This window comes from Diabrotica undecimpunctata, unplaced genomic scaffold (assembly GCF_040954645.1).
Source record: "Diabrotica undecimpunctata isolate CICGRU unplaced genomic scaffold, icDiaUnde3 ctg00001285.1, whole genome shotgun sequence".
NCBI classification, from domain to species: domain Eukaryota; kingdom Metazoa; phylum Arthropoda; class Insecta; order Coleoptera; family Chrysomelidae; genus Diabrotica; species Diabrotica undecimpunctata.
The window spans coordinates 16,394-41,649 of record NW_027312115.1 but is presented as its reverse complement, the minus strand read 5'-3'; the positions used below and the strand labels follow the sequence as shown (position 1 = coordinate 41,649).

The 25,256-nt window shown below is 19.9% G+C and overlaps 1 protein-coding gene and 5 pseudogenes across 1 annotated transcript; 2 read left to right on the top strand and 4 right to left on the bottom strand.

Moving 5' to 3' along the window:
- The first annotated feature begins 5,099 nt into the window (after window positions 1-5,099).
- Window positions 5,100-11,347, top strand: LOC140431517 (NADH-ubiquinone oxidoreductase chain 1-like; annotated as a pseudogene).
- LOC140431518 (NADH-ubiquinone oxidoreductase chain 6-like) lies at window positions 6,197-7,925 on the bottom strand (the record flags this gene model as incomplete). Its single annotated transcript, XM_072519423.1, is given in 1 exon segment — window positions 6,197-7,925. A coding segment is annotated over 1 exon segment (591 nt), but the record flags the coding sequence as incomplete, so codon positions are not given.
- LOC140431511 (NADH-ubiquinone oxidoreductase chain 5-like) lies at window positions 8,870-11,347 on the top strand (annotated as a pseudogene).
- A 799-nt stretch (window positions 11,348-12,146) lies between these two features.
- LOC140431514 (ATP synthase subunit a-like) lies at window positions 12,147-13,756 on the bottom strand (annotated as a pseudogene).
- A 135-nt stretch (window positions 13,757-13,891) lies between these two features.
- Window positions 13,892-15,171, bottom strand: LOC140431510 (cytochrome c oxidase subunit 2-like; annotated as a pseudogene).
- LOC140431515 (NADH-ubiquinone oxidoreductase chain 2-like) lies at window positions 14,645-17,424 on the bottom strand (annotated as a pseudogene).
- Between the last annotated feature and the right edge of the window lie 7,832 nt (window positions 17,425-25,256).

The window sequence follows — 25,256 nt, the reverse complement described above, 5'->3', positions numbered from 1 at the left end:
AAATTGTATTTGATATTTAGGTAAATTGTATAAATAGGGGTTATGCAATTTATGGTTGATAAAATTGTAATTTGAAGTTATTTGAGTATTTTAAATTGTATTTGATATTTAGGTAAATTGTATAAATAGGGGTTATGCAATTTATGGTTGATAAAATTGTAATTTAAAGTTATTTGAGTATTTTAAATTGTATTTGATATTTAGGTAAATTGTATAAATAGGGGTTATGCAATTTATGGTTGATAAAATTGTAATTTGAAGTTATTTGAGTATTTTAAATTGTATTTGATATTTAGGTAGATTGTATAAATAGGGGTTATGCAATTTATGGTAAATAAAATTGTAATTTGAAGTTATTTGAGTATTTAAAATTGTATTTGATATTTAGGTAAATTGTATAAATAGGGATTATGCAATTTATGGTTGATAAAATTGTAATTTGAAGTTATTTGAGTATTTTAAATTGTATTTGATATTTAGGTAAATTGTATAAATAGGGATTATGCAATTTATGGTTGATAAAATTGTAATTTGAAGTTATTTGAGTATTTTAAATTGTATTTGATATTTAGGTAAATTGTATAAATAGGGGTTATGCAATTTATGGTTGATAAAATTGTAATTTGAAGTTATTTGATTATTTTAAATTGTATTTGATATTTAGGTAAATTGTATAAATAGGGGTTATGCAATTTATGGTTGATAAAAATTGTAATTTAAAGTTATTTGAATATTATAACATTGTATTTGAATTAGTAAATTGTATAAATCAGGGTTAATGCAATTTATGGGTAAATAAAATTGTAATTTGAAGTTAATTGAGTATTTTAAAATTGTCATTTGATATATAGGTAAATTGTATAAATACGGGGTTATGTCATTATGGTTGATGAATGTAATTGAAGATTATTTGAGTATTATAAATTGTATTTGCTATTTAGTAAATTGAATAACATAGGGGTTATGTAATTTAAGGTAAATCAAATTGTACTATGAAATTATTTTGAGTATTTTAAAATTGTATTTGATATTTAGGTAGATTGTAAAAATAGGGGGTTATGCAATTTGATGGTGATGAAATTGTACATTTGAAGATTAGAGTATTTTAAATTGTATATGATATATAGGTAAATTGTATAACTAGGGATTATAGCAATTTATGGTTGATAAAATTGTAATTTGAAGTTATTGAGTATTTTTAAATACTCTGAGATAGCGCGTTTGTATAAATAGGGGTTATGCAATTTATGGTTGATAAAATTGTAATTTGAAGTTATTTGAGTATTTTAAATTGTATTTGATATTTAGGTAAATTATATAAATAGGGATTATACAATTTATGGTTAATAAAATTGTAATTTGAAGTTATTTGAGTATTTTAAATTGTATTTGACATTTAGGTAAATTACATAAATAGGGATTATACAATTTATGGTTAATAAAATTGTAATTTGAAGTTATTTGAGTATTTTAAATTGTATTTGATATTTAGGTAAATTACATAAATAGGGATTATACAATTTATGGTTAATAAAATTGTAATTTGAAGTTATTTGAGTATTTTAAATTGTATTTGATATTTAGGTAAATTGTATAAATAGGGGTTATATAATTTATGGTAAATAAAATTGTAATTTGAAGTTATTTGAGTATTTTAAATTGTATTTGATATTTAGGTAAATTGTATAAATAGGGGTTATGCAATTTATGGTTGATAAAATTGTAATTTGAAGTTATTTGAGTATTTTAAATTGTATTTGATATTTAGGTAAATTGTATAAGTAGGGGTCATGCAATTTATGGTTGATAAAATTGTAATTTGAAGTTATTTGATATTTAGATAAATTGTATTTGATATTTAGGTAAATTGTATAAATAGGGGTTATGCAATTTATGGTTGATAAAATTGTAATTTGAAGTTATTTGAGTATTTTAAATTGTATTTGATATTTAGGTAAATTGTATAAATAGGGGTTATGCAATTTATGGTTGATAAAATTGTAATCTGAAGTTATTTGAGTATTTTAAATTGTATTTGATATTTAGGTAAATTGTATAAGTAGGGGTCATGCAATTTATGGTTGATAAAATTGTAATTTGAAGTTATTTGAGTATTTTAAATTGTATTTGATATTTAGGTAAATTGTATAAATAGGGGTTATGCAATTTATGGTTGATAAAATTGTAATTTGAAGTTATTTGAGTATTTTAAATTGTATTTGATATTTAGGTAAATTGTATAAGTAGGGGTTATGTAATTTATGGATGATAAAATTGTAATTTGAAGTTATTTGAGTATTTTAAATTGTATTTGATATTTAGGTAAATTGTATAAATAAGGGTTATGCAATTTATGGTTGATAAAATTGTAATTTGAAGTTATTTGAGTATTTTAAATTGTATTTGATATTTAGGTAAATTGTATAAACAGGGGTTATGTAATTTATGGATGATAAAATTGTAATTTGAAGTTATTTGAGTATTTTAAATTGTATTTGATATTTAGGTAAATTGTATAAATAAGGGTTATGCAATTTATGGTTAATAAAATTGTAATTTGAAGTTATTTGAGTATTTTAAATTGTATTTGATATTTAGGTAAATTGTATAAGTAGGGGTTATGCAATTTATGGTTGATAAAATTGTAATTTGAAGTTATTTGAGTATTTTAAATTTATTTGATATTTAGGTAAATTGTATTAATAGGGGTCATGTAATTTATGGTTGATAAAATTGTAATTTGAAGTTATTTGAGTATTTTAAATTGTATTTGATATTTAGGTAAATTGTATAAGTAGGGGTTATGCAATTTATGGTTGATAAAATTGTAATTTGAAGTTATTTGAGTATTTTAAATTTATTTGATATTTAGGTAAATTGTATAAATAGGGGTTATGCAATTTATGGTTGATAAAATTGTAATTTGAAGTTATTTGAGTATTTTAAATTGTATTTGATATTTAGGTAAATTGTATAATTTAAATTATAGATGTTTATTTTTAAATTATTATATAAAAGTTTTATTTTAGCTTAAAAATTAAATTTTATTATTTATTAAATGTAAATTGTGTTTAAGAATTAATTGCAGTAATTAAATTTAATTATTAAAGAAATTTAGAATTAGAAATTTTAAATAATATTGACTTAATTTGTGCCAGCAGTTGCGGTTATACAAATAATGTAATTTAATTTTATTAATATTAATTAAATATTATTTATTTATAATTTTATATTAAAATTTATTAGGTGAAATTTTAAATTTTTAATAAATTATATTTTTTAATTGAAGTTAGAAAATTTAAATTTTAAACTAGGATTAGATACCCTATTATTTTAAATGTATTTTTTTTATTTAATTATTATTAGTTATGATCTTTAAAATTAAAAATTTTGGCGGTATTTTAGTCTTTTTAGAGGAACCTGTTTTTTAAATGATAATCCACGATTTAATTTACTTTTATTATTAGCTTACATATCGTCGTAGTTAAATATTTTTATAGAATTATAATATTTAAAATTTTTTTAAAAAAATTAATCAGATCAAGGTGTAGTTTATATAAAAGTTTAAATGGGTTACATTAAATTTATTTTTGGATTTTAAATTTTATTATTTAAATGAAATTGGATTTAATTGTAATATTAATTAATTAATTAATATGATTTTGGCTCTAAAATATGTACATATTGCCCGTCGCTTTCATTTAATATGAAATAAGTCGTAACAAAGTAGATTTACTGGAAAGTGTATCTAGATGACAAATTAGAGCTTGATATAAGTATTTTATTTACATTAAAAAGTTAATTGTGAAATTCAATTTAATTTGAAAGAAAAAATTTATTTTAATTGTATATATTTATTTATTTAAAATAAAAAAATATTTTTTAGTATAAAAAAGAAAAATTTTATATTATGATAGTTTACTAGTATTGTGAAAGAATATTTTATTTTTTGAATAGAAAAATTTATTTTTTGTACCTTGTGTATCAGGGTTTATTAATTAATAATTATAGATTTAATATTTTCGAATTTAAAAGAGCTAAAAAATTAAAATTTTTATTGTAAAATAAATATTTTAAATAATTTTTTTGTAATGAAATGTTATTCGTTTTTAAATATATCTAATTTTTTAAGAAATAAATTTAATTTATTTATTAACAATATATTTATAATTTATTATTTTTATATTATTAATATTAAATATTTTTAGGGATGAGCTTAAAAATATATTTTTATTAAAATTTAACAATAAAATAAAAATTAGGATTAAAAATTTTCATATTTTAAAGTTTGTTATTATTTATTTTTATAATTTATTATTTTTATTTTTTATAAATTTTTTATTAAAATATAAATTGAAATTTTTAAAATTTAGTAATGATGATAAAATTAGTATTTATTTATATAAATTTATTATTTATATTTAGGTTAAGTAAAGGAATTCGGCAATTATTTTTTCACCTGTTTATTAAAAACATGTCTTTTTGTTATAAATATAAAGTCTCGCCTGCCCCCTGAAGTTTAAATGGCCGCGGTATATTGACCGTGCTAAGGTAGCATAATCATTAGTTTTTTTATTGAAAGCTGGAATGAAGGGTTGGATGAAAAAAAAACTGTCTTTATTTAATTTTAAAAGAATTTTATTTTTAAGTTAAAAAGCTTAAATATTTTTAAAAGACGAGAAGACCCTATAGAGTTTTATAAATTTAAAAATATATTTTTTTAGAATTTAATTTATTTATATTTTAAATTTATTTAATTGGGGTGATTAAAAAATAAATTTAACTTTTTTTGTATTATTATATTGATTAATAGTTATTTGATCCAATATTTTTGATTATAAGATTAAATTACCTTAGGGATAACAGCGTAATTTTATTGGAGAGTTCAAATTGATAATAAAGATTGCGACCTCGATGTTGGATTAAAATTTATAATTGGTGCAGAAGCTATATTATTAAGTCTGTTCGACTTTTAAAATTTTACATGATCTGAGTTTAAACCGGTGTAAGCCAGGTTGGTTTCTATCTTTAATTTGTTAATATATTTTAGTACGAAAGGACCCAGTATATAAAAAAATTTTTTTTTTAGATAAATATTATTATTTTGGCAGATTAGTGCTATAGATTTAGAATCTTTATATGTAAGGTTTTACAAATAATACTTGTTTTTTGTTGATTTATTTTTAATAATTATTTCTAGTTTAATTTTAATTATTTGTGTATTAATTAGAATTGCTTTTTTGACTTTACTTGAGCGTAAAGTATTAGGTTATATTCAAATTCGAAAAGGGCCTAATAAAGTTGGATTTTTAGGTTTAATTCAACCTTTTAGTGATGCAATTAAATTATTTACTAAGGAACAAATTTATCCTTTTATATCTAATTTTAATTTATATTATTTTTCTCCGATTTTAAATTTATTTTTAGCTTTATTTTTATGAATATGTATACCTTTTATAACAGTAAATATTAGTTTTAATTTAACTTTATTATTTTTTTTAGCAGTTTCTAGTTTGAGGGTTTATACTATTATATTAGCTGGTTGATCTTCTAATTCTAATTATTCATTATTAGGTAGATTACGATCTATTGCTCAAACTATTTCTTATGAAGTAAGTTTGGCATTAATTTTATTATCTTTTTTATTTTTAATTATATCTGTAAATATACTAGATTTTATTAAATATCAAGAATATATTTGATTTTTATATTTATTTTTTCCTTTATGTTTAATATGAGTTGTTTCTGGATTAGCTGAAACTAATCGTACTCCTTTTGATTTTGCGGAAGGTGAATCTGAATTAGTTTCTGGTTTTAATGTAGAGTATAGAAGAGGGGGTTTTGCAATAATTTTTTTAGCTGAATATGGTAATATTTTATTTATGAGAATAATATGCGTTTTTTTATTTTTAGGTGCTAATTTAGTTAGTTTAATATTTTTTTTTAAATTGGGGTTTATAAGATTTTTATGGTTATGAGTTCGTGGCACCCTTCCTCGTTATCGTTATGATAAATTAATATATTTAGCATGAAAGGGTTATTTACCAGTTTCATTAAATTATTTAATATTTTTTTTTAGAATTAGATTATTTTTTTTTATTTTACAAATTTAGTTAATTAATTTTAGTATAAGTTAATAGAAAATTTTATTTCTTTTTTATATTTTCAAAATATATACTTATACAAGTTCATTAACTAGTTAAAGATAACTGAATCCCATCATTTTCTTAAAATTGGATTAATAATATAATAAATAAAATATACAATTGTTAAAATTTGTCCTGTAATAATGTAAGGGTCTTCAACAGGTCGAGCTCCAATCCATGTTAATAAAATAACAATAGATAATAATCTTCAAAATAATATTTTATTAATTGGGTAAAATTGTGTTCTTAAATATTTTTTTTTATTTATAAATGGTAAGGTATATAAAATAGCAATTGATATTACTAATGCAATTACTCCTCCTAGTTTATTAGGAATAGACCGTAAAATTGCATATGCAAATAAAAAATATCATTCTGGTTGGATATGGACAGGTGTAACTAAAGGGTTGGCGGGAGTAAAATTATCTGGATCTCCAAGAAGATAAGGATCTTTAAGAGTTAGTGTAACTAATATAAATATTAAAATTAAAAAACCTAAAATATCTTTAAATGTAAAGTAAGGGTGAAATGGAATTTTATCAATATTTCTTTTTGTTCCTAAAGGATTTCTTGATCCTGTTTGATGTAAAAATAGTAAATGAATTATTATAAATGCAAAAATAATAAAAGGTAAAATAAAATGGAAAGTAAAAAATCGGGTTAATGTAGCATTATCAACAGCAAACCCCCCCCAAATTCATTGTACTAATATATTTCCTAAGTATGGGATAGCTGATATTAAATTAGTAATAACTGTTGCACCTCAAAAGGATATTTGTCCCCAAGGTAATACGTATCCTAAAAATGCTGTTGCTATTGTTAAAAAAAAAATTGTAACTCCAATTATTCAGGTTTCGATTATATTATAGGATCTATAATATATTCCTCGTCCAATATGAATATATAAACAAATAAAAAAAAAGGAGGCTCCATTTGCATGTAGTGTACGTAAAAGTCATCCATAATTTACATCTCGACAAATATGGGTTACTCTATTAAATGCTAAATCTACATTTGGGCAATAATGTATTGCTAAAAATAGGCCTGTAATAATTTGAATTCCTAAACATAATCCTAGTAAAGAACCAAAATTTCATATTGATGAAATATTTGATGGTGTAGGTAAAATAATTAAAGAATTATTAATAATTTTTAATAAAGGATTAATTTTTCGTAGATTTGTTTTCATTAGAATTTTTGTCGTAAAGGTCCATAAGAAAATTTAGTAATTTTAACAATTGCAATTAAGGTAATAAATAAATAAATAATTATGAGAATTATAATTAAGTTATTTGGAAAATTAAAATATTTAGTTAATGATAATTTATTATTTATTGAATATGATTGATTAATTATTTCAGAAATTTTTATTATTGAATTAAAATAAAAGTAATCTAATATTGTTCTTATTATAAATATTAAAATTAAAATTGTTATTAAGATTATTATTATTTTAAAATTAAATTTAAATTTTTCATTTGATGCAATTCTTGTTATATAAATAAAAAGAATTAATATTCCTCCCACTATAATTAAAAATAGAATATAGGAAAATCAATAGTTATAATTTATTATTCCTGTAATAATTGAAGTTAAAATTGTTTGTATAAGTAATATTAACCCACAAGTTAAAGGGTGGTTAAATATTATAAATAAAATTGAGCAAGTAATTATAAGAGTAATTATAGTTAAAATATCAGATATTAGTTTATGTAAAATATTAATTTTGGAGATTAATGAAGCAAGTTTTTGTATATCTGAAGTTTTAAAAGATAAATCTTATTTTTGATTTACAAGACCAATATTTTATTTAAATTATTAAAACTTTAATGATAATATATTTTTTATTATTAACTATATTTTTATCTGGCATTATTAGATTTATTTTAAATCGTAAGCATTTATTATTAATGTTATTAAGTTTGGAATTTATTGTTATTGCTCTTTATATTCAGATTTTTTTTTATTTAAGAAATTTAAATTATGAGTATTTTTTTTCAATAATTTTTTTAACTATAAGAGTTTGTGAAGGTTCTTTAGGTTTGGCAATTTTAATTTTAATAGTCCGAGTTTACGGTAATGATTATATTTTATCTTTCTCTTCTTTATGATAAGATTTTTATTTAGTTTGATTTTTTTGATTCCTTTATGTTATAAAAAAAATTTTTGGTTAATTCAATGGTTATTTTTTATTTTTATATTTATTTTTATATTTATATATAATGGAAATATAAATTATTTTTCTTTTTCTTATATTTTAGGTATTGATATATGATCTTATAGTTTAATTTTACTTAGATTTTGAATTTGTAGTTTAATAATTTTAGCTAGTGGAAAATTATATAAATATAATAATTATTATAATTTATTTTTATTCGTTTTAATTTTATTAATATTAAGATTATATTTAGTTTTTTCTTCATTGAATATTTTTATATTTTATTTATTTTTTGAAATTAGGTTAGTTCCTGTTTTATTATTAATTATTGGTTGAGGGTATCAACCTGAGCGTTTGGAGGCTGGAATTTATTTATTATTTTACACATTACTAATATCTTTACCTATAATAATTATTATTTTTTATTTAATAGAAAATTTTAATTGTGTTTCTTTTTTATTAATAAATTTTAATTTAAATAGAATATTTATGTATTTATGTATAAATATGGTTTTTTTTGTAAAAATTCCTATATTTTTTTTACATTTATGATTACCAAAAGCTCATGTTGAAGCACCAGTTTCAGGTTCTATAATTTTAGCAGGTATTATATTAAAGCTAGGGGGATATGGTTTACTTCGATTTATATTGTTTTTTAAGTTATTTTTATCTTTTAATATTTTTTTTATGTCTTTGTCGTTATTTGGGGGATTTTTAGTTTCTATAATTTGTATTCGTCAAAGTGATATAAAATCTTTAATTGCTTATTCTTCAGTTTCTCATATAAGATTGGTTTTAGGTGGTATTTTAACCTTAAATATATGAGGGTTTTGAGGATCCTTATTTATAATATTAGCTCATGGTTTATGTTCTTCAGGTTTATTTTGTTTGGCCAATATTTTTTATGAACGTATTCATAGTCGAAGAATTTATTTAAATAAGGGCTTATTAAATATTATACCTAATTTAAGATTATGAATATTTTTATTATTATCATCTAATATAGCTGCACCTCCTTCATTAAATTTAATAAGAGAAATTATTTTGATTAATTCTTTAGTAGGTTTTAATTTTTTAACTATATTATTTTTATCATTAATATCTTTTTTTAGTGCTGTTTATTCATTATTTTTATATAGTTATTCTCAACATGGGCTTTATTTTTCTGGGATTTATTCTTTTTATAGGGGCTTAATTCGGGAATATTTATTGTTATTATTACATTGATTGCCTTTAAATATTTTATTTTTAAAAATAGAAATTTTTATATATCTAAATAGTTTAATAAAAATTTTGATTTGTGGTATCAAAGATATAAAAATTTATTTTAGATTATTTGTTTTATTTATTTTATTTTTTTTTTATTTTTAAGTGTAATTTTGTTATTTTTATCATTTTATTTTTTAATTTTTGATTTAGTTTACTTAATTGAGTATTTCTTATTAATATTAAATTCAACTAATTTTATATTTGTAATTTTATTAGATTGGATATCTTTAATATTTATAAGATTTGTTTTATTTATTTCTTCTATAGTAATTTTTTATAGTGAGGAATATATATCTAATGATTTATATAAAAATCGATTTATTTTATTAGTTGTAATATTTGTTTTTTCTATAATGATATTAATTATTAGTCCTAATTTAATTTCAATTTTATTAGGTTGAGATGGATTAGGTTTAGTTTCTTATTGTTTAGTAATTTATTATCAAAATATTAAAAGATTTAATGCAGGGATATTAACAGCTCTTTCAAATCGAATTGGGGATGTTGCATTATTAATAGCAATTGCTTGAATATTAAATTTTGGTAGTTGAAATTTTATTTTTTATTTAGATATTATAAAAAATGATTTTATTATGCAATTAATTACTTGATTAGTAATTTTAGCGGCTATAACTAAAAGAGCTCAAATTCCTTTTTCTTCTTGATTACCTGCAGCTATAGCTGCTCCTACTCCTGTTTCTTCTTTAGTTCATTCTTCTACATTAGTAACAGCTGGGGTTTATTTGTTAATTCGTTTTAATTTTTCATTTAGTAATCAAATAATAATAATTTTATTATTTATTTCTTCTATAACTATATTTATATCTGGATTAGGGGCTAATTTTGAATTTGATTTAAAAAAAATTATTGCTCTATCAACTTTAAGTCAATTGGGTTTAATAATAAGAATTTTATCTTTAGGTGAGTATAAGTTAGCTTTTTTTCATCTTTTAATTCATGCTTTATTTAAAGCATTATTATTTATATGTGCTGGAAATATTATTCATAATTTAAATAATTGTCAAGATATTCGGTATATAGGAGGTTTAATTAAACATTTACCATTAACATGTACTTATTTGAATATTTGTAATCTTTCTTTATGTGGGTTTCCTTTTATATCTGGATTTTATTCTAAAGATATAATTGTTGAAATTTTATCTTTTAGATATTTAAATATTTATATTTATATAATTTTTTATGTTTCAATTGGTTTAACTGTTGCGTATAGATTTCGTTTAACTTATTATTCTTTAACTGGTAATTTTAATTTTTTATCATTAAATATATTGTCTGAAAGAGGGTTTTTAATATTGAAAGGTATAAGGGGGTTAATTTTATTTGTAGTTTTTAGGGGAAGAATATTTTCTTGAATTGTATTTTCTACCCCTATTTTTATTTGTTTACCGTTTTTAATAAAAATTATAACTTTAATTTTTATTAGAATAGGGGTTTGATTAGGTTATGAATTAGCCAAATTTAAAATTTCTTATAATTTAATAAGATTATATAGACTTACAAGAGTTTTATTTTTTAGATTAATATGAAATATACCTGTACTATCAACTTTAGGTGTAAATTATTATCCTATTTATTTAGGTTCTTTTTATAAAAAATATTTAGATATAGGATGATTTGAATATTATGGTAGAAAAGGTTTAATGAATCAATTAAATAAGAGAATATTTTTTCAATTATTTTCTCTTAATCATTTAAAAATTTATTTATTATTATTAATTTTTTGATTAATTTTTTTACTTTTAAATATTTATTACTTAAATAGCTTATAGTAGAGTATAATATTGAAGATGTTAGGGAAGTTTTAAACTTTTAAGTATTTATAAGAAAAATTCTAATTTTATAATGAAAATATAATGTTTTTATTAAACTATATAAATAGAAGTAAAAACAAAATTTCATTGCTTAAGAATTAAGTTAGAAGCTTATTCTTGAATAACTTACTTCTTTAATTGGAAGATTTTTCATTGGTATCATTAACAGTGATATACCTCTATATTTTGGTTTCAATTAAGTAAGGATTGTATTAATCAAATTTTTAGGTCGAAACTAAATGCAATTTTTTTGCTTCTTACTTAAGATAAATTGATAAACAATACTTTTTAAATGCAAATTAAATGTTATAATTAACTATTATCCTAGTTAGTTCAATTTAAAGCTCCTTGGTTTCATTCATGATAAATTCCAATTAATAAAATTATTAAAAAAAAAATTATAATAATACTATAATTTAAAATATTTCTAATTTTTAAAATTATAATAAATGGTAAAAGTAAAGTAATTTCTACATCAAAAATTAAAAAAATAATAGCAATTAAAAAAAAATGTAAAGAAAAAGGTAAACGAGCAGAAGTTTTAGGATCAAATCCGCATTCAAATGGACTATTTTTTTCTCGATCATAAAATGTTTTTTTAGAAATTAGATTTAATATAATTACTAAAATTATATTAATTAAGTAAATTATTAATATTAAGATTAACAAAATTTTTATTATTTATACTAAATTTTTAGATTTTTTGATTGGAAGTCAAATATAATTTTTATATTATATAAATATCTACCTCATCAGTAAATAGAGATATAAAGGAATAGTCATACTACATCAACAAAATGTCAGTATCAGGCTGCTGCTTCAAATCCAAAATGATGTGTTGATGAAAAATGATTATAATAATGTCGAATTAAACAAATTAATAAAAAAGTTGTTCCAATAATTACGTGTAATCCATGAAATCCTGTAGCTATAAAAAATGAAGATCCATAAATTGAGTCTGAAATTGCAAATGGAGATTCTATATATTCATATCCTTGTAAAATTGTAAAATAAATTCCTAGAGTTACTGTAAAAATTAATCCTTGCAATCCTTGGGAGAAATTATTTTCTATTAATCTATGATGGGCTCAAGTTACTGTTAATCCCGATGTTAATAAAATTAAGGTATTTAATAATGGGATTTCTAAAGGATTGAAAGGTTGAATTCCTTTAGGGGGTCATAATATTCCTAATTCGATAGTAGGGGCTAATGATCTATGAAAAAATCCTCAAAAAAATGATATAAAAAATAAAATTTCTGAGGTAATAAATAAAATTATTCCTCATCGTAAACCTTTTGTTACTAATAGTGTATGAAGACCCTGATAAGTTCCTTCTCGAACGATATCTCGTCATCATTGAAATATAATTAATCTTGTAATTAATAGTCCAATTATTAATAAATTTCTATTATATAAATGAAATCATTTAATTAATCCTATTATTATTAATATAGCTCTTAAAGCTCCCATTAAAGGTCATGGTCTAACATCTACTAAATGATAAGGGTGATTTTTATGTCTTGACATTAATTTACTTCTCTAGAGTATAAAGTTCTTAAAACAGCAAATACGTATGATTGAATTATTGAAACTGCCGTTTCTAAAACTAACAATAAAAGTTGTACTATAATTAAAATATTTAATATATAAATTGATATTAATGGGCCAGTATTTCCTAATAATGTTATTAATAAATGCCCAGCAATTATATTTGCTGTTAATCGTACCGCTAATGTTCCTGGACGAATAATATTTCTAATAGTTTCAATACATACTATAAAAGGTATTAAAATTGGGGGTGTTCCTTGGGGAACTAAATGTGCTAGTATATGAATTGTATTATTTATTCAACCATAAATTATAAATCTTAATCATAAAGGTAAAGCTAATCTTAGAGTTAGTGTTATATGTCTTGTTCTGGTAAAAATGTAAGGGAATAAACCTAAAAAATTATTAAATAAAATTAATCTAAATAAAGAAATGAAAATTAATGTTCTTCCTTGAGATTTATAATTTCCTATTAAAATCTTAAATTCTATATGTAAAGTTATAATAATTTTTATTCATAAATAATTATATCGAGATGGAATTAATCAAAATGTTGATGGAATTAAAATTAATCCTAATATTGTTCTTAATCAATTTATTGGTAAATTTAAATTAGATGTGGGGTCAAATGAAGAAAATAAATTTATTATCATTTTCAATTAAAATTTAATGTTATTTTTTTTATACTAAAATGTTTAGGTTTATAATTAAAATTAAAATAATTAAAATTATTAAATAAATAGAAATTTAAAATAAAAAAAAATATTAGGGTAACTCAGTTTAAAGGTATTATTTGAGGAATTAAAAATTATCTAAATAGATAATTTTAGCTTGACAAGCTAATGTTATATTTTAACTAAATTTTTCATTAGAGATAGTTGTTATTTTATCATTTTATGGTTTAAAATTCCATTGCTTACTTTCAGCCATCTAATGAAATTTCAATTATTTTCATAATTCATTTAGAAAAATATTTAGGAGAAATTCTTTCTAATACAATAGGTATAAAGCTATGGTTTGCTCCACAAATTTCTGAACATTGTCCAAAAAAGATACCTGATCGTCTTAATGAGAATCTAATTTGATTTAAGCGTCCAGGTGTTGCATCAATTTTAACTCCTAATGATGGAATTGTTCATGAGTGAATTACATCAGCTGCTGTTACTAATATTCGAATATTAGTTTCAAATGGAATTGCAATTCGATTATCAACATCTAATAGTCGGAAATTAAAATTATTTAATTCATTTGTAGGAATTATATATGAATCAAATTCGACATTTTTAAAATCTGAATATTCATAAGATCAATATCATTGATGTCCAATAGTTTTAATAGTAATAGATGGGTTATTAACTTCATCTAAAATATAAATTAAACGTAATGAAGGAATTGCAATGAAAATTAATGTAATTGTAGGGAGGATAGTTCAAATAATTTCAATTAATTGTCCTTCAAGTAAATTTCGATGTAAAAATTTATTAAAAAATAAAAAAAATATTAATTGACCAACTAATACTGTAATAATTACTAGAATTATTAATGCATGGTCATGAAAGTAAGATAATTGTTCTATTAGTGGAGAGGATCTATCTTGTAATATGAAATTTTTTCAAGTTGAAATTTCTAAAAAAAGTTTAAACTTTATATTTGGGGTTTAAATCCAGTGCACTAATCTGCCATATTAGAAATTTGAAGATAGTATTGGTAATTCAGAATATCTATGTTCAGTAGGTGGATTAAATTGTAATCATTCAATTGATGATGTTAATCTTAATGGTCTTAATCTTTTACGTTTTATAGATAATGCTTCTCAAAAAATATAAATTAAGAAGATTACTCTAATTAATGAAATTAGAGATCCAATAGAAGATACAATATTTCATAATATGAAAATATCGGGATAATCTGAGTATCGGCGAGGTATTCCCATTAAACCTAAAAAATGTTGAGGGAAAAAAGTTAAATTTACTCCAATAAATATAATAAAAAATTGGATTTTTAAATAAAAATTATTTAAAGTTAATCCTGTAAATAATGGGAATCATTGAATAAATCCAGCTATAATAGCAAATACGGCACCTATTGATAATACATAATGAAAATGGGCAACAACATAATAAGTATCATGTAAAACAATATCAATTGATGAGTTAGCTAATACTACTCCTGTTAAACCTCCTACAGTAAATAAAAAAATAAACCCTAATGATCATAAGGTTACCGGTCTATAAGTGATTGTAGTTCCGTGAAATGTTGCTAATCATCTAAATACTTTAATTCCAGTAGGAACTGCAATAATTATTGTAGCAGATGTAAAATATGCTCGTGTATCAACATCTATTCCAACAGTAAATATATGATGGGCTCATACAATAAATCCTAATAATCCAATTGCTATTATAGCATAAATTATTCCTAAAGTTCCAAAAGCCTCCTTTTTTCTTCTTTCTTGTCTTACAATATGAGAAATTAGACCAAATCCTGGTAAAATTAAAATATAAACTTCAGGATGTCCGAAAAATCAAAATAAATGTTGATATAAAATAGGATCACCACCTCCAGCAGGATCAAAAAAAGAGGTATTTAGATTACGATCTGTTAATAATATTGTAATTGCCCCGGCAAGAACAGGTAATGATAATAGTAGTAAAACTGCTGTAATAACAACTGCTCATACAAATAATGGTATTCGGTCAAAAGTTATTCCTATTGGACGTATATTAATTACTGTAGTAATAAAATTAATTGCTCCTAAAATTGAAGAAATTCCAGCCAAGTGTAAACTAAAAATAGCTAAATCAACTGATGAACCTCCGTGAGCAATATTGGATGATAAAGGGGGATAAACTGTTCATCCGGTACCAACTCCATTTTCCACTATTCTTCTTAATAATAATAATAATAAAGAGGGTGGTAAAAGTCAAAATCTTATATTATTTATTCGAGGGAATGCTATATCAGGGGCTCCAATTATTAATGGGACTAGTCAGTTACCAAATCCGCCAATTATAATAGGTATTACTATAAAAAAAATTATAATAAAAGCATGAGCTGTAACAATTACATTATAAATTTGATCATTACCAATTAAGGAACCGGGTCTACCTAATTCTGCTCGAATTAGAATTCTTAGGGATGTTCCAATTATACCTGCTCAAATTCCAAAAATGAAATATAATGTTCCAATATCTTTATGATTAGTTGAAAATAATCATTTATTCGGTAAAATGGCTGAGTTTAAGCAATAAACTGTAAATTTATTTACGAATGATTAATTCTTTTACCAAGCTTTATATTCAATTATGATTTTAAATTGCAAATTTAAAGGTAAAAAAAATTTTTTAAGGCTTAGACACTAGTCTATATTTAACTTTGAAGGTTAAAAGTTTTTTTAACTTAAATCCTTAAAATATTCTAAAAATTATTGTGCATAAAAATAATCTCATTAAATTTAATGCATTAAATAGAATTATTCAATTTATTTTAAGTTTAGTTGATTTTAAACAAATTTCATTTATTATAATTGTTATAGTTGAAAATGTAATTCGTAAATAAAAAAATAAAGTTACTAAAGTTAATACAATCAAAATTAGTCTCAAGGAATAAAATTTATTTTCTACTAGATTATTAATTACTAACCATTTTGGTAAAAATCCTAAAAATGGGGGTAACCCCCCTAATGATAAAAAATTTAAAATAAAAAATATTTTTAATGTTTTATTTATATTTAAAGATATAAATAATTGTTTTATATAATAAATTTTAAAATGATTAAATAATAAAATAATAGAAAGTAAAATAAAAGAATAAATTAAGAAGTATCTAAATCAAATTATTTTATAATTTAATATTCTTGCTAATATTCATGCAATATGATTAATTGACGAATAAGCCATTAATTTACGTAGCCTAACTTGATTTAATCCTAAAATTCCCCTAATTAAGGAACAAATAATAATAATAATTCTAAAAAATAAAGAATTAAAATTGTATATAAGGATAATTATAGGAGCAATTTTTTGTCATGTTATTAAAATTAAATTATTTATTCAATTTAATCCATCGGCAACTTCAGGAAATCAGGCATGAAAGGGCGCAGCCCCTATTTTTGTTATTAAGGCTGAATTTATTATTAAATTATGAATATAATTTAAATTTGTTTGAATAAAATCAGAAGAATTTAAAATTAAGATAATTGAAAATAGAATAATGGCTGAGGCTAATGCTTGGGTAATAAAATATTTTAATGTTGCTTCAGCAGGAAAAATATTATTATGAGATTTTATTAGGGGGATAAAACTCAATAAATTAATTTCTAAGCCAATTCACATACTAAATCACGAATATGCAGAGATTGTAATTAAGGTTCCAATAATTAAAAAATTAATAAAAAAAATTTTATATAATTTATAAATTAAAAAGAAAAGGATTAAAACCTTTATAAATGGGGTATGAACCCAGTAGCTTTATTAGCTTACCTTTTTACACTTTAATATAAGATGTATAGTAATTTTTGATATTAAAAGAAATAGTTTAATTCTATTAAGTGTAATTTTATGAAGGTGCAAACACATGATTAATCCTACTCTGAGATAGCGCGTCAAATCAGGCACTTCACATTTTAAAAATAAAATTTTTATTAAAATGTTTTTTTATTAGACTTAAAGTTTAAAAAGTTTTGAAATATAAATTATTTTTTTTTTTAAAAAAAAAGTGAAAATTTTGTCATTTTTTGTAAAATTTTTGAAAAATTTTTGGTGTCAAATTTGTTGATTTTTTGGGTAAATTGGAAATTTTAAATCAAAATAAAAAAAGTTAAAAAAAAAAATTAAAATTATGTTTTATTTAATAAATATTTAATTTGTTTAAATATTAATTAAATAATAATATTAATTATATATTAACAATAAATATTAAATTAAGGATATACCTATATATATATATATATTAAAGTTATATATACATATATATATATATAAGTTATTAAAAAGGTATTTAATTAGATACTCCGAATTGATTAATTAATAGTAACTTAAGACGCTTATAGAACTTCTCAGAAAGAGAAAGAAAATTATTAAATTCTTGCTCTTAAACTAGTAAGTTAAAATTATTACATTTAATAATAAATAATTTAATTAAATATAATTCTAATATTATGAGTAATTAATTAATGATTTATAATTTAAGATTAAATATAAAATATAACTAATAATATTTTTTTTTAATAAAAATAATTAATATAAATAAAAAAAATATATATAAATAAATAATTTGAGTATATTTATTATTAAAAAAATTAATTTTTATATAAAAGAAAAAATTAATAAAAAAAAAAAAAAAAAAACTTAATTTTCTAATGTTAGAGATAATTCTAATTATTAATAATTGAAGTGTTTATTATTAAAATTGGAAATTTCCAATTTAAAGATAAATTAAAAATTAAATTTGATTTTAAATTAGTATTTATTTAATTATCATGTTTAATTTTTTTTAAATTATTTAAAAGTTTTATTTTATATTAAATATACAATTATTTTTATTTAATATGGGTATATATGGGATATTTATAAATAATTTTTTAAAAATTTAAATTATTTATTAATATATTTAATTTATAAATTAAATTTGATTTTAATTTATATTTAAAATTTATTAAAATTGAAGTATATATAAAATATAATTTTTTAATTAAATTTCAAATTACTCTGAGATAGCGCGTTTTTAGTGAAATTAGATAAATTTATTGATTTATTTGATATTTAGGTAAATTGTATAAATAGGGATTATACAATTTATGGTTGATAAAATTGTAATTTGAAGTTATTTGAGTATTTTAAATTGTATTTGATATTTAGGTAAATTGTATAAATAGGGGTTATGCAATTTATGGTTGATAAAATTGTAATTTGAAGTTATTTGAGTATTTTAAATTGTATTTGATATTTAGGTAAATTGTATAAATAGGGGTTATGCAATTTATGGTCGATAAAATTGTAATTTGAAGTTATTTGAGTATTTTAAATTGTATTTGATATTTAGGTAGATTGTATAAATAGGGGTTATGCAATTTATGGTAAATAAAATTGTAATTTGAAGTTATTTGAGTATTTAAAATTGTATTTGATATTTAGGTAAATTGTATAAATAGGGATTATGCAATTTATGGTTGATAAAATTGTAATTTGAAGTTATTTGAGTATTTTAAATTGTATTTGATATTTAGGTAAATTGTATAAATAGGGGTTATGCAATTTATGGTTGATAAAATTGTAATTTGAAGTTATTTGAGTATTTTAAATTGTATTTGATATTTAGGTAAATTGTATAAATAGGGGTTATGCAATTTATGGTTGATAAAATTGTAATTTGAAGTTATTTGAGTATTTTAAATTGTATTTGATATTTAGGTAAATTGTATAAATAGGGGTTATGCAATTTATGGTTGATAAAATTGTAATTTAAAGTTATTTAAGTATTTTAAATTGTATTTGATATTTAGGTAAATTGTATAAATAGGGGTTATGTAATTTATGGTTGATAAAATTGTAATTTGAAGTTATTTGAGTATTTTAAATTGTATTTGATATTTAGGTAAATTGTATAAATAGGGGTTATGCAATTTATGGTTGATAAAATTGTAATTTGAAGTTATTTGATATTTAGATAAATTGTATTTGATAATTAGGTAAATTGTATAAATAGGGGTCATGCAATTTATGGTTGATAAAATTGTAATTTGAAGTTATTTGATATTTAGATAAATTGTATTTGATATTTAGGTAAATTGTATAAATAGGGGTTATGCAATTTATGGTTGATAAAATTGTAATTTAAAGTTATTTGAGTATTTTAAATTGTATTTGATATTTAGGTAAATTGTATAAATAGGGGTTATGCAATTTATGGTTGATAAAATTGTAATTTAAAGTTATTTGAGTATTTAAAATTGTATTTGATATTTAGGTAAATTGTATAAATAGGGGTTATGCAATTTATGGTTGATAAAATTGTAATTTGAAGTTATTTGAGTATTTTAAATTGTATTTGATATTTAGGTAAATTGTATAAATAGGGGTTATGCAATTTATGGTTAATAAAATTGTAATTTGAAGTTATTTGAGTATTTTAAATTGTATTTGATATTTAGGTAAATTGTATAAATAGGGGTTATGCAATTTATGGTTGATAAAATTGTAATTTGAAGTTATTTGAGTATTTTAAATTGTATTTGATATTTAGGTAAATTGTATAAATAGGGGTTATGCAATTTATGGTTGATAAAATTGTAATTTGAAGTTATTTGATATTTAGATAAATTGTATTTGATATTTAGGTAAATTGTATAAATAGGGGTTATGCAATTTATGGTTGATAAAATTGTAATTTAAAGTTATTTGAGTATTTTAAATTGTATTTGATATTTAGGTAAATTGTATAAATAGGGGTTATGTAATTTATGGTTGATAAAATTGTAATTTGAAGTTATTTGAGTATTTTAAATTGTATTTGATATTTAGGTAAATTGTATAAATAGGGGTTATGCAATTTATGGTTGATAAAATTGTAATTTGAAGTTATTTGATATTTAGATAAATTGTATTTGATATTTAGGTAAATTGTATAAATAGGGGTTATGCAATTTATGGTTGATAAAATTGTAATTTAAAGTTATTTGAGTATTTTAAATTGTATTTGATATTTAGGTAAATTGTATAAATAGGGGTTATGCAATTTATGGTTGATAAAATTGTAATTTGAAGTTATTTGAGTATTTTAAATTGTATTTGATATTTAGGTAAATTGTATAAATAGGGGTTATGCAATTTATGGTTGATAAAATTGTAATTTGAAGTTATTTGAGTATTTTAAATTGTATTTGATATTTAGGTAAATTGTATAAATAGGGGTTATGCAATTTATGGTTGATAAAATTGTAATTTGAAGTTATTTGAGTATTTTAAATTGTATTTGATATTTAGGTAAATTGTATAAATAGGGGTTATGCAATTTATGGTTGATAAAATTGTAATTTAAAGTTATTTGAGTATTTTAAATTGTATTTGATATTTAGGTAAATTGTATAAATAGGGGTTATGCAATTTATGGTTGATAAAATTGTAATTTGAAGTTATTTGAGTATTTTAAATTGTATTTGATATTTAGGTAGATTGTATAAATAGGGGTTATGCAATTTATGGTAAATAAAATTGTAATTTGAAGTTATTTGAGTATTTAAAATTGTATTTGATATTTAGGTAAATTGTATAAATAGGGATTATGCAATTTATGGTTGATAAAATTGTAATTTGAAGTTATTTGAGTATTTTAAATTGTATTTGATATTTAGGTAAATTGTATAAATAGGGATTATGCAATTTATGGTTGATAAAATTGTAATTTGAAGTTATTTGAGTATTTTAAATTGTATTTGATATTTAGGTAAATTGTATAAATAGGGGTTATGCAATTTATGGTTGATAAAATTGTAATTTGAAGTTATTTGATTATTTTAAATTGTATTTGATATTTAGGTAAATTGTATAAATAGGGGTTATGCAATTTATGGTTGATAAAATTGTAATTTAAAGTTATTTGAATATTTTAAATTGTATTTGATATTTAGGTAAATTGTATAAATAGGGGTTATGCAATTTATGGTAAATAAAATTGTAATTTGAAGTTATTTGAGTATTTTAAATTGTATTTGATATTTAGGTAAATTGTATAAATAGGGGTTATGTAATTTATGGTTGATGAAATTGTAATTTGAAGTTATTTGAGTATTTTAAATTGTATTTGATATTTAGGTAAATTGTATAAATAGGGGTTATGTAATTTATGGTAAATAAAATTGTAATTTGAAGTTATTTGAGTATTTTAAATTGTATTTGATATTTAGGTAGATTGTATAAATAGGGGTTATGCAATTTATGGTTGATGAAATTGTAATTTGAAGTTATTTGAGTATTTTAAATTGTATTTGATATTTAGGTAAATTGTATAAATAGGGATTATGCAATTTATGGTTGATAAAATTGTAATTTGAAGTTATTTGAGTATTTTAAATTGTATTTGATATTTAGGTAAATTGTATAAATAGGGGTTATGCAATTTATGGTTGATAAAATTGTAATTTGAAGTTATTTGAGTATTTTAAATTGTATTTGATATTTAGGTAAATTATATAAATAGGGATTATACAATTTATGGTTAATAAAATTGTAATTTGAAGTTATTTGAGTATTTTAAATTGTATTTGACATTTAGGTAAATTACATAAATAGGGATTATACAATTTATGGTTAATAAAATTGTAATTTGAAGTTATTTGAGTATTTTAAATTGTATTTGATATTTAGGTAAATTACATAAATAGGGATTATACAATTTATGGTTAATAAAATTGTAATTTGAAGTTATTTGAGTATTTTAAATTGTATTTGATATTTAGGTAAATTGTATAAATAGGGGTTATATAATTTATGGTAAATAAAATTGTAATTTGAAGTTATTTGAGTATTTTAAATTGTATTTGATATTTAGGTAAATTGTATAAATAGGGGTTATGCAATTTATGGTTGATAAAATTGTAATTTGAAGTTATTTGAGTATTTTAAATTGTATTTGATATTTAGGTAAATTGTATAAGTAGGGGTCATGCAATTTATGGTTGATAAAATTGTAATTTGAAGTTATTTGATATTTAGATAAATTGTATTTGATATTTAGGTAAATTGTATAAATAGGGGTTATGCAATTTATGGTTGATAAAATTGTAATTTGAAGTTATTTGAGTATTTTAAATTGTATTTGATATTTAGGTAAATTGTATAAATAGGGGTTATGCAATTTATGGTTGATAAAATTGTAATCTGAAGTTATTTGAGTATTTTAAATTGTATTTGATATTTAGGTAAATTGTATAAGTAGGGGTCATGCAATTTATGGTTGATAAAATTGTAATTTGAAGTTATTTGAGTATTTTAAATTGTATTTGATATTTAGGTAAATTGTATAAATAGGGGTTATGCAATTTATGGTTGATAAAATTGTAATTTGAAGTTATTTGAGTATTTTAAATTGTATTTGATATTTAGGTAAATTGTATAAGTAGGGGTTATGTAATTTATGGATGATAAAATTGTAATTTGAAGTTATTTGAGTATTTTAAATTGTATTTGATATTTAGGTAAATTGTATAAATAAGGGTTATGCAATTTATGGTTGATAAAATTGTAATTTGAAGTTATTTGAGTATTTTAAATTGTATTTGATATTTAGGTAAATTGTATAAACAGGGGTTATGTAATTTATGGATGATAAAATTGTAATTTGAAGTTATTTGAGTATTTTAAATTGTATTTGATATTTAGGTAAATTGTATAAATAAGGGTTATGCAATTTATGGTTAATAAAATTGTAATTTGAAGTTATTTGAGTATTTTAAATTGTATTTGATATTTAGGTAAATTGTATAAGTAGGGGTTATGCAATTTATGGTTGATAAAATTGTAATTTGAAGTTATTTGAGTATTTTAAATTTATTTGATATTTAGGTAAATTGTATTAATAGGGGTCATGTAATTTATGGTTGATAAAATTGTAATTTGAAGTTATTTGAGTATTTTAAATTGTATTTGATATTTAGGTAAATTGTATAAGTAGGGGTTATGCAATTTATGGTTGATAAAATTGTAATTTGAAGTTATTTGAGTATTTTAAATTTATTTGATATTTAGGTAAATTGTATAAATAGGGGTTATGCAATTTATGGTTGATAAAATTGTAATTTGAAGTTATTTGAGTATTTTAAATTGTATTTGATATTTAGGTAAATTGTATAATTTAAATTATAGATGTTTATTTTTAAATTATTATATAAAAGTTTTATTTTAGCTTAAAAATTAAATTTTATTATTTATTAAATGTAAATTGTGTTTAAGAATTAATTGCAGTAATTAAATTTAATTATTAAAGAAATTTAGAATTAGAAATTTTAAATAATATTGACTTAATTTGTGCCAGCAGTTGCGGTTATACAAATAATGTAATTTAATTTTATTAATATTAATTAAATATTATTTATTTATAATTTTATATTAAAATTTATTAGGTGAAATTTTAAATTTTTAATAAATTATATTTTTTAATTGAAGTTAGAAAATTTAAATTTTAAACTAGGATTAGATACCCTATTATTTTAAATGTATTTTTTTTATTTAATTATTATTAGTTATGATCTTTAAAATTAAAAATTTTGGCGGTATTTTAGTCTTTTTAGAGGAACCTGTTTTTTAAATGATAATCCACGATTTAATTTACTTTTATTATTAGCTTACATATCGTCGTAGTTAAATATTTTTATAGAATTATAATATTTAAAATTTTTTTAAAAAAATTAATCAGATCAAGGTGTAGTTTATATAAAAGTTTAAATGGGTTACATTAAATTTATTTTTGGATTTTAAATTTTATTATTTAAATGAAATTGGATTTAATTGTAATATTAATTAATTAATTAATATGATTTTGGCTCTAAAATATGTACATATTGCCCGTCGCTTTCATTTAATATGAAATAAGTCGTAACAAAGTAGATTTACTGGAAAGTGTATCTAGATGACAAATTAGAGCTTGATATAAGTATTTTATTTACATTAAAAAGTTAATTGTGAAATTCAATTTAATTTGAAAGAAAAAATTTATTTTAATTGTATATATTTATTTATTTAAAATAAAAAAATATTTTTTAGTATAAAAAAGAAAAATTTTATATTATGATAGTTTACTAGTATTGTGAAAGAATATTTTATTTTTTGAATAGAAAAATTTATTTTTTGTACCTTGTGTATCAGGGTTTATTAATTAATAATTATAGATTTAATATTTTCGAATTTAAAAGAGCTAAAAAATTAAAATTTTTATTGTAAAATAAATATTTTAAATAATTTTTTTGTAATGAAATGTTATTCGTTTTTAAATATATCTAATTTTTTAAGAAATAAATTTAATTTATTTATTAACAATATATTTATAATTTATTATTTTTATATTATTAATATTAAATATTTTTAGGGATGAGCTTAAAAATATATTTTTATTAAAATTTAACAATAAAATAAAAATTAGGATTAAAAATTTTCATATTTTAAAGTTTGTTATTATTTATTTTTATAATTTATTATTTTTATTTTTTATAAATTTTTTATTAAAATATAAATTGAAATTTTTAAAATTTAGTAATGATGATAAAATTAGTATTTATTTATATAAATTTATTATTTATATTTAGGTTAAG